Source organism: Polyodon spathula, chromosome 15, assembly GCF_017654505.1.
Source record: "Polyodon spathula isolate WHYD16114869_AA chromosome 15, ASM1765450v1, whole genome shotgun sequence".
NCBI lineage: Eukaryota > Metazoa > Chordata > Actinopteri > Acipenseriformes > Polyodontidae > Polyodon > Polyodon spathula.
Window position 1 is genome coordinate 12,795,236 of NC_054548.1, and position 14,779 is coordinate 12,810,014.

Below are 14,779 nucleotides of genomic sequence, written 5' to 3' on the forward strand. Positions count from 1 at the left end.
GCTGGGCATTTTTTTCTTAGATTAGTATTGAATTACTTTTTAAATTATTATTTTTTTTTTAATAATGGTCCACTACTGTATTAAGTGAGAATTAAACATTGATCTAATTAACTGTTGCCTTTAATTCTTCTTAATTTTAAGTGCTGCTTTGTGAGGGGATGAAGTCTTATACAGCTATGGCCAAAAGTTTTGCATCACCTTATAAAATTAACAAATTTTGCTTCATAAAGTTGAATGAAACCTGCTGAATAACTAATGTTACATCAAAACATTGAATTGCATGCCGCTTTGTAGCTTTCCATGTACACAAATTGAAAAATGTGACATTTACAAATCTAACATGAAATACTGTACTACTGTTATGGCTTCCGGTAGACTTTTGCGATATGATTTTGTAGTTTCTTTGATTAAATGATGGTAAATAAAAGATCCAAATTATGTTCATATAGTTGTTGTGTTTTTTTTAATTATGTGTTAGCCTATAGGCGTACAGTATATAGGGGACAAGACCTGGGGCTCCACCCTGCTTTCCCTCTACAATCTTCTCCTATTTCCTGTTTAAGTCTGAATCTCACTCAGCTCGATATCTAGTGTTTTCAGTTTGTTTTCTTATCTAGTGTTTTCACTTTCTAGCAATCGGTCAAACTTTCTCTTTACTAACGTGTAAACTTAATCTTCTCATCCTCGCATCTGACTCGGATGATTTAGAACAATGTTCGTACCTGCTAATAAGATTTCTCGTGCTTCAGCTTCTTTCTTTCTTTTCCACTGCAGCAGCTGCATCGCCAGTTAAGCCTGCAACTATCTAATCTCCAGCCGCGCCGTTCAAAGCGCCACTCCATTATTCAACCTCCGCTGCGTCTCCATTATAAAGATCGGTCCTCCACCAAACATTTTAAAGCTATGTTCTACAAAGGCATCAACATTCCTGTCTGTAGCAATCGTCTTGCCCTTAATAACTACAAGCAGACACCACTCCTCGACTTTTCTTTAAAGATTGGTACATCAACAAGATTCTGAAAACTATTTTTCGTAAAGGTATTTTCTCCTCTGTAGCAGTTCAGTGTTAAAGCAGCAGTAGTGTCCCTCTCCACCTGGTTATTACGTAACAGAATCTCACCATTCTGTTACGCTCTCATCTCCTTGCAGATGCCATTGCAGCTTTAACGCCTGTTCTGTCAATCATCTCACTTGCGTCTGTTCCCCATGTGGGTTTTTGGTTTAGCAATCCACTGCTACTTGCGTTCAGCAGCCGAGACAAAAAATCATAATGGGTAAGGGCACTAATTTGTTTTAAATTCCCAGTTCAACACGGGAATTCCAGCTTTGTTCTCGTTCTAGTTTCTTGCTATATATAACATCACTTTCAAAACAAATAATTGCTGGGGGGGAAGAAAAAAAAAAAGCATAAACTCTAACGACACTGCTGTGTTGCAACTTCCAGTAGTGCCTCATGGGCCATGGTTAACACGGCACCGCCCTCATCGAGCGACTACTGGGAGTGTTAAGTTGCCATGGTAACTAGGCAGTTTCATGAGGCACTGTGAGCTCTGTGCCTCAGTACTGCAATCTTCCAGCTTCTTGTTGCTGGGTTTTCACAACTGCAGAGAGTAAATTCACTCGCTGAATTCATGATATTTAAATCAACTGCATGCGCGTCTTGTCGACTTATGTTAACTTACTTATATGCATGCTTAACTGTCCTAAAATATGTATTCAAAATATTATTTTAAATTAATAATAAATATATAAAGAATATGCTAAATGTCTTCGTAGTCAGATAGACGACGCTCAGCACGCTATTACGCACTTGCCTGTACTGACGAGCTGTCTGTGATTTCAACAGCCCCTTCTATCAGGCGTCACTCTCTCCTGACATCAGAAAATAAATAATTGAAGGTAAAGATGTCAATGTTACACTTAAGTCACGTGACATTAACTTCCACAACGCCATCAAGAGCTTGGTCAATACTTTGTTCTACATCGTGGAGCTCTGTTAGATACAGGGGTTCTGTGTTCTATGAGTACCATGAAGCATACTCCGCTAAAGCCGCCGCCAGCTTATCAGCAGATAACCATTTTGTTGATTACTTTCCCAGATTTTATACCTCTTTTAACTGCGTTTTCAATGGTTTGTGAGCCAATGCCTACAGGCTGTGCCCAAACAGCCCATTCTACTTTCCTCTGTCCAAATACAATCCATGCCATTCTCTTTCTGCACAGATTCGCTGCAATATTATAGAAAATCACCAGATTTCAGGTTGGCATGATACAGCATCAGAGCATTTAGGATAAACATTCCAATCACTTGGACTATTGAGCACAATAATCAAGACTATTCTACCCTGCAACATTTTCTAAAGCCAACGATTTTATTCTAATCATAACGTCCAGATAGCAGTATAATAAGTTATATATTTTAGCTGGTCCTTTCACTGGGAAAGTCGTGTATTTTCAAATCAGGTTAATATTTCGTTCGATGTGAGCTGCCAGGTTAGGTACGGCAACCATGTCCTTCAATTTATCAGTGTTTCAGTCAAAGCAGCCTCCTACTTTGCAATGGACAATACAGTTAATACAGTGAGACCAAAGTGGTCTTGGTTTCACATTCTAAAAATGGCAACACAAATGTATAGTACCACAGACCTGACAAGGAAGCTTGGGTTGTTTTGTTGCCTAACTAAATTGTCATCAATTGCAAGGGAGAAAAATGGTGGTGATCATTATCCAAGGCTTTGACAAAATTAAAATACCCCAAACATAAAACTAAAATGTGATCACGAAAAGTGTAAAACTGGTAAAGAAAACGTTTGAAAAATAAGTGCTCTTTTAAAATGTAACAATCACCTGCTTGCTATGTGAAGGCATGTTTTTGTTAATGTGGTTCTTTTGTATTCACAGGGCTTACTGGGAAGATTTTTAATGCGATCAGTGATGCCGGATTTAAAATATCAGCTTTGCAGATGGTAAGTACATTATTCTCTGCATACAGGAACACCTCCTAAGTGAACACTTCGCCTAAGGGACCCTTGTGGTGAAACTGATTTTTCCCTTTGTAAATGCTCTGTCTAAAGGAAAAGGAACTTTGCGTAAAACAACACCTTCTTGGCACTGATAGCGATTCTTTCACAGTGGATACATTACTGTTTTGTAAAAAAAAAATTACAAAACAGTAATGAAAAAATTGTCATCTCGAGAGTACCTTGAGGGACACTGATTGCTTTATTAAATCTTTCCGGAAGATATCATTGAATTATTTTTCTATTCTGATTTCCACGAGTGCACCTCATCGCTACAAAATTTCATGTAAACAAACGACAAAATGCACTGCTGTTTCTCTTGCCACGCAAAGTTGGAGACTATCCAAGATCTTGAAAAAAACCATGAATCGAACACATGTCGCCGAGCAATTTGGTATTTTCCGTTCTGGTGAGTTGCTTTACCATTCTGTTAAATAATGTGCATGTCTTGTATATTGCTGCTGCATTGTGTAATGTGTGTAGGGGTGCTGTGCTAATTTAGTTTGACAGCTTGTTAACATTAAGTTAACCTTAATTAACCGCCAATATTTTTGCCTCTGCCATTGTGATAGACAAAACACTCCCGCCAGCTAATTTCATAGTACATAGCGATTTAAGCTTTTAGACCGTGTTGTTTTGCTTTAGTTTTATTAACGTTGGTTTGTCTGTTACTTTATTACTATAATTTATTAACATACACTTGACTATTGTTTTGCTTTTACTTTTTCAGTTCATTTCACATGCTGACTCACATGCATCATGACAAGTTTATATATATGTTTGTATTTATTTTACTGATTCATGTTGTGTCTGTTGGCTAACTCCATTTTAGAGTACACTTTGGCTGTAAGAACACTTCACTTGCTTCCCGAAGGGTGTTCTCTTAGCCGGCGAGTATGCACTACTTATCTGTTGTCCCATACTATCCCATTAGATCATAAGCTTACCTGGAGACAGCTGCACGCTACCCCACCCAAACGCATGAAAGGATAAAAGGCAATCATACTGGGACACATTAAACAAATATCACTTAAAATGTATCCCATGCGTTGACTCGCTTCTGTCATGTCGCCTGGCAGTTGCAATCTATATTATTGCTGATATTATTATTATTATTATTATTATTATTATTATTATTATTATTATTGCAGGAGAAATTTAGAAGTGTCTGAGAGGTTTAAATTTGCTGAAAAGATGCAACTATTTTAAACATAATTTGTTTATATTGATGCTCCATCCAAAAGGTAGACATGGTGCCTTTTCTGGAGTTTGACAAATACCTGAACTAGTAATGATATGAAGAGGTGTCTTGGCTATAGATTATTTGGTGTGTGAACTGTGTCTATCAAAGACCAGCAAACCTAAAGATCAAAATCAATAATAAGCTTTTTTGACTGTCATCAGTTACATTTAAAAAAAACACATCTTTTAAACTTTTTTTAGAATTGCATTTTAATTATGAGTTTGATAGTAGTGAGACTGTACTAAAAGTGAAGTTAAATCAGCTTTTCAAGTTGGCAGTTCTAACAACCACATTGTAATGTTACTTGAGCAGCCAGGACTTAGTGTGTTTTGTTAAAGCATATACTCCATTACAAAGGACAATGGAAAATGGAGAGTGAAACTGGATCTGACCTGAGTGATAAACTACAAACATAGGCACATTTGTCAAGCTTTCACAAACACCTGTTACGCCTTCTAATTGCTTCCACTGTTGCCATCAATTTATCTTCTCTCAATCGAAGGCAAATATGTTGTAATTAGCTTTAACCAAAAAACAACTCTGTATGCCAGCTTCTGTCCAGTACCAACATGCTTGAAATCAGGCAAATAGACAATATTTTTAACTATTTCTTTAGGTGATATCTGTTTGCAACATGATGCACTATATCTCTTGAAAAATATGTTAGGTAAGCCTTTGTGTTTGTATAATAATATTATGTCATAACAGCTTTATTTATTTTTGTATTTGTTTATTTAGCTTGTTTAGGCTGAGGAAAGAGCAAATTCTAAGTGAAGCAAATACAACGTGATCACACACTGTACAATAATATTGGTGGTGTACTTTAATCAAATAGAAAACATTGAAAACACAAGAGTAATATGAAAAACAGCAATTAGTCTCTGGAAAGTAGACAAATCAAATTGTTTTTCATTTTGAAAGAACTACAATCCTAATATGCAGCTTCTCCCAGTAACAAAGCACTGTTGTTGCCTTCAATATAAGATTTACTGGAATTATTTTGGTCCCTTTGTACATAAACATATCATGAGAAAACTTACAGTGCATGGTTTGGAAGTATTGTCAGGAAATGTACTCGACCCTTTGTGACCCAGTAACACCTGGCATAAAGTACTATATTAAGAAATATCATTTGTAAGTTCCATTATTAATATGTATTATTATTTTAAATACTGTGCTCATTGACACCTTTTAAAGCTGGTAATGCTCAAAGGGGATGCATATTTTTTATTCTTTACCAAATTACCACTTCTTAAGCTGCAGACTAGAAAGCAATTTCCAATTTGTGCTTTTGTGTTAAAAATTATGCTTCAGTACTATTTTACTGTTATTCAAATAAAGCCTATTCAGGGCAAATGAATGGAAGGACTTACAGTAACAGTGAAAGCCCTACACATCAACAGTATCCGATTATCAAAAAAGCACAAATATGTTGCTTTTGTTCTTGTCTACTAAAATGAAGCTTACTTTTTTAAGCTGTAATGCTGTCCTTGTGTGCAAGGATATGTTTTTAAGGATATGTCACTGCCTTAGGTAGGATTGCCCTAGCATCAAGACATTCAGTCTGGGTGGTTCATCTTCTTTAATTTCTAAATCCCATTGAGAACCTTTGGCATTTTTTCCCCTATTGGACATTCCCAAATGGCTTTAGTATAGTCGGACCAAAAACAAAAGTAAACTTACAAACACTGCAGCTTTATAGAAGGATTGGTTAGTAGTTATAAAAACAATTTTATAATCCCCAATGCCTGGTTTTATTGTACCAGCATTTATTTATTTATTTATCTTTTTGTGCTTTGTATTATCTGGTCTTAAGATATCAATGTTATAACTCTGTGCCCTTGCAGCCTTCTTTAAAAATTATGCTGTATCACACTATCACTTGGTTATTTACAGAGCTTTGTTCTGCAAAAAACAGCCAATTCCCTATGACTGTTTACAATTTTTAGCTAATCTAAAATGCTACCAGTTTAATTGGCACCATTTAAAATCCTTCTATTTTATGTATTTTTTAAATATTATGGACCCATGTTTTTTAAATTATGAAATAGTCTAAAAAATAATAAAAGAAAACGGTACTAGACTGTTGTTAAATAACATTACAATCCTCAACAGTGTGCACTGTTTTCCATGTTAGTTTGTATAACACAAAGCACCCTATTTTAATGATTTACAGAGCTGGCAGTATTTAGATATGTCACTGTTTCATCTGAGTAAGAAGTAGGGGAAGTAACAGGCTAGGTCAAGAGAAGACTCTATCTTGTCCAGTGAACTTAAGTTTACCAATGTAGATCTCTATTTTTTTATAAGTAAATATCTCAAACAAACCATATGTTATATACAGTATAATATATACTGTTTGATACAAAGCCATAGTAATAATGTTAATTCTTAGATAAAGAACACTGTGGAAGGGGTGTGGGTAATTCACTGACCAGGAGACAGACAGGTGTACTTGGAAACACCACACAGGTGCCCAGTTTTATTTTGGACCGGTTCTTATTTTTCCCCGGCAGAGGGCACTGTTGACCGTGGGCTGCCTATCAACGATGATAGACAGCACCACGGAAATACCACAGCTGGTACACAAACAGCAAGTGCACTCGCAGGTGCTCAAAGAAATAATAATGAAAACAGAAGGCGAAAAGAACAAGGAAAAATAAAACAGTAATAAAACTACAAATAAAAGGTGCTGCACTCGGCAGCGTTATCCCGGTCGCCGCTACCCGCACGACCCGGATCACCGTCCTATTCTATCGGCTATCTAGCCTGCTCTTTTACAATACGCCGGGGTCTGCCCAAGGATTCACCGCTCTCTCTCTCTGTCTCGCTGTGAATCTTTATTTTTCTCCCGGCTGATTCCCGGTCCTGAATCAGAGCTTCCGTACTCTTGGCGCGTCTAAATGGGCAGACCTGAGTAAACAACAGAGCGTTATTTTATAGGACCAACAATCACCCAAGACCCGCCTCTCAGCCATTCAGAGAGGGGGAAAGTCCACACACCCACTTTCCCACCTCCCCGTGTCACTGCCATGACTCACAGGCGGTTGTTGGGCGACTGCCACCCTCTTCCTGCAGCCCATGAACGCGCCAGCAGAGTCAGCACAGATCTCTCCCTGTTACAAACATAATAATGAGTTACTGGCAGTTTCCCTGTCACATGCATTTTGTTTGTCACTTATTGTAGGATGATAATCGGTTCTTTGAAATTTCTATACTTCCAAAAAAATAAATGTCCCTAACATACTTCCAACAGTATGTATGTAAGTTCTCATTGTGATTTTACTCAATATGTAGGAAGGAGCTTATTGTAAGTCTTGATAAGTGTTTCATCCATCTAAAATGAAGTTAATCAGTATCTGTCTTGATTAGACGGGATTCTGTAGCTATCCTCTTTGGAATATAGCTTACCAACTTTAATTGTTTAACAAATCAATGTTGTAGACAATAGGTGATTTCAGTTAGACATTCAAAATTATTAACGGGTATAACGTAGCATAATGCTTAATAAAACATCTTAGAGTAAGTAGTGGGGTTCCAAAAAATATAACAACATACGTCCCCCACGTGTTGCTAGAACTATTAAAATAACGTACCTGTAATTTTTCTTTTCATTGTTAACATCCTGACAACCTTTTACACTTGTATACTTTAAAGTCTGTTTCAAAACTCTTTTCAAAATGTCTGTTCTAATGCACTGGGGTTTGAGATCTGTCTCCTCTAAATCACTGGATGAAGAGCAGTTTAAAAAAAAAAAAAACGCATACCAAGGCTGTGGTTTTTCTCTTCTGTTCCACATCATGGATTGTTATTGCTCTGTTACCTGTTTGACAATGTGGGCAAAAATCCTTACACTAGCAGTGCAGTAGAGCAATTAATGCCTGCTCGTGATCTCGCGACAGTACTGGTGGATCTCGGGATTTTTCGCTTTTCAAAAGATATGTTAGTCATGGTGGAAAACTCAAAGAAGCGCAAACACTGTGAATGCAAATTCAACTCAGACTGTAGCAGCTGCTTTCCAGCTTCTTCATACTGCTAAACATGCAACACTACAGTAGCTGTCATCACAGCGGCTGTCTGTACAGCAGTAACAAGTGCGATAATAAATTATGTTGTTTGTAATGTTGAATGGTGATCTGGATTGTCTGATTTTGTTATGCATTTTGAGAAGGACTAATAGAAGTTTGTAATTGATTTGAGGTGTTATAGACTCAATTTATGCTGTTGTTAATGAGGTTTTTAAAAATTGGTTATCTCTTAGCATTGAAATATTGGTTCATGTTTTGAAAAATAAAATCTTGCAAATCGAAAGCCAAATCTCTTGATTTCTAATAGTTTGTCTCATGATTTCTGCAGAGGTGTGGTTGGCAATACTGTAAAGTTTACAAGTGTAAAAAGTTGTCAGGATGTTAACAATGAAAAGAAAAATTACAGGTACGTTAAACAGTTGTAGCAACACCTGGGGACATGTCACGCTGTATTAAGGTATGTTTAATTCTAGGTATTACAACTGAGATTCAGTTTAGTTTAGTTTATTACCCCACAAGGATTCAAGTTTTTTGTGGCCACCTAATCCAGATGAAAATAATTGCCAATAGTATCGACATTTTTCCCTGCCTTCTACTGGGAAAACCCCATTGTTTTAAATACCGTGCTCGATAACAGAGCATGTAATTTAGCCCGTTAATTGTTTGCCTCACTAAGTCCACAAATCAGCATGGTCATCTTGTTGAAATCTCAATCCCACACACTAATGTAATGCAGCCATTGTACAGTAAACTAATGCCTGCCTGCTCTTACAGATTTCTCATGATCCAGTTACTGGTGGAATGTAGGGAATATTATGTGACACCAATGACTCTGAATAGTCACATAAAATACTTGATAATAACTATTTTAAATTGACATGCAGTAGGTCCCATAAATGACTTAAAAAAAATAAATAAATAAATAAAGCAACAGTAGCGTACCAGTACTGCCATCCTCGGCAGCTCCACTTTAAGATAATGTGTTTGTCTAAGCCTTGAAGCCTTTTTTTTTTTACCTTAATTTCATCTACTTGAAATCCCCAATGATACTGTGCTGTTTTAATAATTAAATGAATTTGCTGCCTTTAGTGTCAGTATCTGTCCTATTGATTCTCTGTGGGTTCATGTTAATGGAGGCCTAGTTTTGACCTTTTGTTAACAGGAAAGCAAAGAACCAAATGCTTTCACCTGTTTATTTTTGGTGTAAAGCATGCCGATTTGGAGATTAACAAACATCTAATTTTCCAGATATGAGAAGCCCCCGATGCTGTTCAGTTCACTTGATCTAAATGCCTGCCCTATTGATTTCAGCTTGTCTGCAGTCTCAATTGAATGAAATCTGCTGGCCCCTGTATTGACAGGAAACTAATTACTCAGACCAGTCACCCGAGTGGATCTCCTGTTTTTTTCTTAATATGTAATCTATAATATATATGGTCTGTCTACTCACAGCTCACCAAGTTAATAGCTGCACTGGCATTTTTTCTTACTATTGTTTTTATATTTAGTATAACGGAATTAACTGAAGCCTACTCTTAATCATGCTTCATAAGCTTCACACTTAACTGTAAAATCCCTACTCCTGTTACATTTAGTAATTCCGGAATGCCTTTTTTGCAGAACAAAACCAAGGAGATTTTGTGACACAGTACCATTTATAATGCAAGCTGCAAGGGCACACTGAGATATATGAGCTGGCTTACATACACTATTCAGTAATGAATATGATCAGGAGACTGTCAACCATCGGGGTAGTTGGTTTACATTGTTATTATGTGCATTCCATCTGCTTAACAAGTATTGACCTCCAGTGCGCTGGTTAGTCTGTCACAAACTGTTCGTGCAGGATAGCCCTTTCACTGTACTTGAGCAGGTAATCCAGTGCACTGGTGTGACAACACATGCTTTTATGACCTGAGCTTAGCTTGTTAAGAGAACATGTCACTGTCAAATGCTATGATGTGGGCCTGGTTGACTGCATATTGCCACATCCATATTTAGGAAGTGTGACTTTCCTGCCTTGAGGAAAACAGTGCCCAATGAAACTAAAGAAAAAAGATAAGCATCTTGTGTACAGTAACAGCTTTATTTAGCACATGTAATATGCAATACTGGTTGTTTTTCCTTCCATTTATTCCTTTGTATGTGTGTTTTTTTATATATATATATATATATACACACACACACACACACACACACACACACACACACACACACACACACACATCAGTGCTTGCAAATTCAGGCCTTTGATTGGCATCATAGGGCAATAGTCTCTTTCTGTCATGTGATTGGTTCCCATCACTGTCAGTCCCGCCCCTTTTCAAATGAACTCCCTTCTCCTCCACTCCTAAACAGGATATAATGGCTGAATGCAAAAACTGCTCAACAGCGAGTCTGTGACTTAACAGAAGATTTATTGCAAAACATACTACAAAAAATAAATAAATAAATAAAAATTGCGGTATGAACATAAAAAACATTGTCTTTTATTTATTTGTTATTTAGTTATTTACTTATACTGTATAAGCTATATTTAAACAAAATATTGTAAAGTCATAAATATTTGCAACCAAAATATTTGGCGAATCACACACATAAAACCTATTTTATTTATAAATATTATTTAACCTATAAATATTTATGGCTTTACAGTATATAAAGTCATATTTACTATCCAACCTTGCCACACATTATTTTGAATGACTTATATATTATATATGTAAAAAAGGACTCAGCTAATAGTGGAAAATAAAATGCATCCCGGGAAGACTATTGTTACCTCCAGGGCGCAATGCCCTCAGCTTCGGGCATTATAACCCCCTGTAGGTAACAGTAGTCTATCCTCGGGTCAATCATTTTCCACTGTAGCCCTGCTCTCCAGTCCATATTTACTATATACTGCATGTATGTATGTATATATATATACACACACACACACACACAGTAGATGCCGCTTATTAACAACCTCTCAGTTCCCAGTAAAAGGTTGTCATTACTGAAAGTTATAAGCCAAAAAAAAACATTTTCAAGTGTATTTATATGGAACAATGATATGTACTGTGGTTGTACAAATGTGTCACTGAAATACATATGTTTTAAATGTTAGTGTTAAAAAATTAACATGAGAAATCCAAAATACCCAAACAGAACTGATTACTTCACGCATGTGTAAAACAACAAAAAAAAGGGAGTAGGCTTATACAAATAGTACTACCCACTGATGTACTACAATTGTCCTTACAATGGGTAAAGCAAAGATAAAAAAAGGGTTGTACTTTACAATCAAGTCTAAAGAACACGTTTTAAAATAAGAAATGTCCAACATTGTCTGCTTTTTATGATGTACCACCATCTGCTATAAATCCATTTCAGTTTTGCCTGCAGCTTTGTAGCCAGTTTCACAAATTCTGGCATACCGTGCAGAAAACGTCCACAGCAAGTAACTGTTCTGTTCTTTGAAGTTGTTAATGACACCCATGTCCATCGGCTGCATAATTGAGGTTGTGTTGGGAGGATACATTTGTATTCAGCCCATACACTCATTTGTCCTGGTGGTGGTGTAAGAATATTCATACTTACCAAGGTGTTGTATGTGATTGTTGGCCTGGCACACACTGTTATAAAAGAGCAAGCAGAGGCATTCTGTTTCAGCAAGAGATATCTGCAGAGATGAGTCAGACTCTGTCGAATGGAACAGGCTCCCTGGAAAGATAGTCTCCTTCTGCTTATCAACAGTGCTGGGCCGCTGCTGTCAGAGCATCTGCTGTGGACATGACAGTTCAATGGAAAGAGAAAAGGGTGCAGACAAGTGCAACAAAGAAGCACTCAATCTAGGGGAAAAAATAATCCAAGGTCATGCAGCAGTTCTTGATGGCTTTGTCACATTAAACCTAATATTGTTATTGGAGTGATTTTAAAGGGAAAGGGATATTTAAAATCATGTTCTTTTAATCTAGGACAGTACATCAATATTCATTGCTGTTTGGTAGATCTGTAACAGTAATAGAGTGACCAACTACAATAAACGCTTGGCTCCCAGTACTAGAATATATAGATCAAATGCTTTTTAGAAAAACAAAATGAGCTGACATACTTATTACACAAAAGGGCATTTCAGATTCTTATGCTGTACTGTGTGAGATGCTCGACTCTCGTATGCTGATAACGGCTAAGCATATACGGAGCCCATTTATAATAATAACAATAGTAATCATACGATTTCAAAGAAGTTGTGACCTAAACACTTCCTGCCATTTAGCCCCTCTCCTTGCCTCTCTCAAGTTCAGACTGATGCAGGACAGAATAATTTTGGAATCAAATACAGGAATGAGGTATAAAAAGCTAGTGAATTAGACTGCTATCCCCTGACATAGAATTTATTTGTAAGCCTGTGAACAGGATGATGGCTTTGCAGGGGTGACATCAGACCAGAAATAGACTCTACAGCCAGGACTGGCAGATGAAAACTGAGATGCTTTTGCGGTCAGTGTATTTATTAAATAATAAAGAAACAAAAGATTTAAACAAAATACACGACTGAAAATAAAGGGTGTGTTGGGCAACGTACATAGACAGACAAACAAACAAAGTGGACGGACAGAACGAAATAGCAATTGTTAACAGACTCTCTCCTTCTTTCTCCTGTTCTCCACTCACGAACACACAACCCACACAATCAGTCATTCAGTTGGAGTCTCAGTACAACTGCACATGAATTAATAAAAGTGCAAATCTCTGTGCTCACATATTATTTTACCTGCATGTGAAGTGCTGTGCAATCCTCATGCCTAAATACAAATATACATTTTAAACACTTGTGCTCGTATCCCATTTTATACATAAACACCAACATTAACACACTACAGACAACTTAAAACACTTAATAAACATAAAGGGGTGGGACACTCCGCCACAAAGCTGTACAGCCTGTCCTATAACATGCCAAAACCCTGAAATTTGTGTACTTTTTTAAAATTATGGTTGCTGCTGAAACTATTCTGCACAATTAATATCTGATTCATTTCAGAAAATGAAAGGGTTTTTAATGTAATACTTTTAATAAAAAAGTATTGATACCATATGGAGCCAAAAAAAAGCTTTGCTAAATATTATGAGCCTATAACCAATAACTGAACCCACTAGACTAGTTACATTAAGCTTAGTTATGGGAAAAATGTAATGTACTCAAAATAAAATGTTCCAGATGTTTATAGCTGGAGAGAAAACTAAATTTTTCCCATGACTGGACAGAGTCACAGTTACAATGGTAGGTAAACTGTACAGAATATGTTTTTAATATGGTTTATTTGTCTTGTATTTTGTAAGCATCTTCTAAGGACTTAACTCCATATTGGATGGGACTAATATCAGAGAGGTGCATACTCATTAGCATGTTACAAACCTGCTTCAAGCACATTTATATCGGTGATCCAGAGCTGTGACATTACTTTCACTGGCATTGGCCATATAATGTACTTCTCTTGGGTTCTGTATCACTTAATTTACTTTTGTCTTCTGCCCTTATTTATACAGGGTCATGTATCCACTGAGATCAAATTAAACCACTATTTTAAATAATGTTTTTCTCTTTTAAAAATGTTGTTAATATTATCTTGTTTTAAGCTGTTATACCTAAGCAAGTAAAGAATGGCATGCATTTTGTTGCCAGTCAGTGGATTTTCATTTTTTTTTTTTCCATAGAGCAACATTTTAAGGCGGTGTATCTGTAATTCTAAAGATTCCAGTAGTATTGTCTTATGTGTCTTTATTATTTTCTTGTTACAGTTCAATATGGACCGTGCAAATGCAGAAGAGTTTTATGAGATTTACAAAGGAGTTGTCGCCGAGTACACTGTAAGTACCGAACACAGTCTACCTTTTAATATTTGTACCAAATGGTTACAATGTTTAGACTAGTAGATTAGTACATCTTCCACCACACCTTCCATGAGTTAAAGGGTTCTGGCTGTCACATAAGAAGTAAAGGTAAATAAAAAATCAAAAGACCAGTGATCTCGTACATAATATTCCATTTATAATTCTCCCTGGTACCATTATTGATAAATAAATAAATAAATAAATCATAATCAATATTGCAGTGTGTATTTCAACTTGGGAATGACATCTTCTAACTTCCTATGTTACCATAACAAATGTTTGTCTCCCTTTTTAAGTGTATGTTTTGTACATATTTCAAAACTAACAACCCGTTTACTATTGCCCATATTCACGGACAGTGAGAGTGCATTTCCTTAGCTGTCTCCAGCAGTGCTAGAGATGATGACATTAAAACTGGAGCAGTCAAACAAAGGGGATGATATAATTGACTTGTTTTTGTACTATATCATCTGATCCTGCATACTCCTACTTAGCCCAAAACAGGAAAGTGAGTAATGGCAGTCCTTTGCAACCCTACTCAGACACATACTGTGAACACAATATATGTCAGTGTGGCAGAAGGATGTGTCATGGAATTTGTCTTTAAC

General features: G+C 36.5%; 1 protein-coding gene across 2 annotated transcripts in view; it reads left to right on the forward strand.

Moving 5' to 3' along the window:
* Positions 1–14,779, forward strand: part of LOC121327756 (nucleoside diphosphate kinase 7-like) — a 65,357-nt gene that overhangs the window by 25,790 nt on the left and 24,788 nt on the right. For both annotated transcript variants that reach the window (XM_041271940.1, XM_041271941.1), the window contains 2 exons: positions 2,902–2,966; positions 14,079–14,147. In XM_041271940.1, the coding sequence (XP_041127874.1) occupies positions 2,902–2,966; positions 14,079–14,147 (134 nt within the window). The remainder of the gene's footprint in view (positions 1–2,901; positions 2,967–14,078; positions 14,148–14,779) is intronic.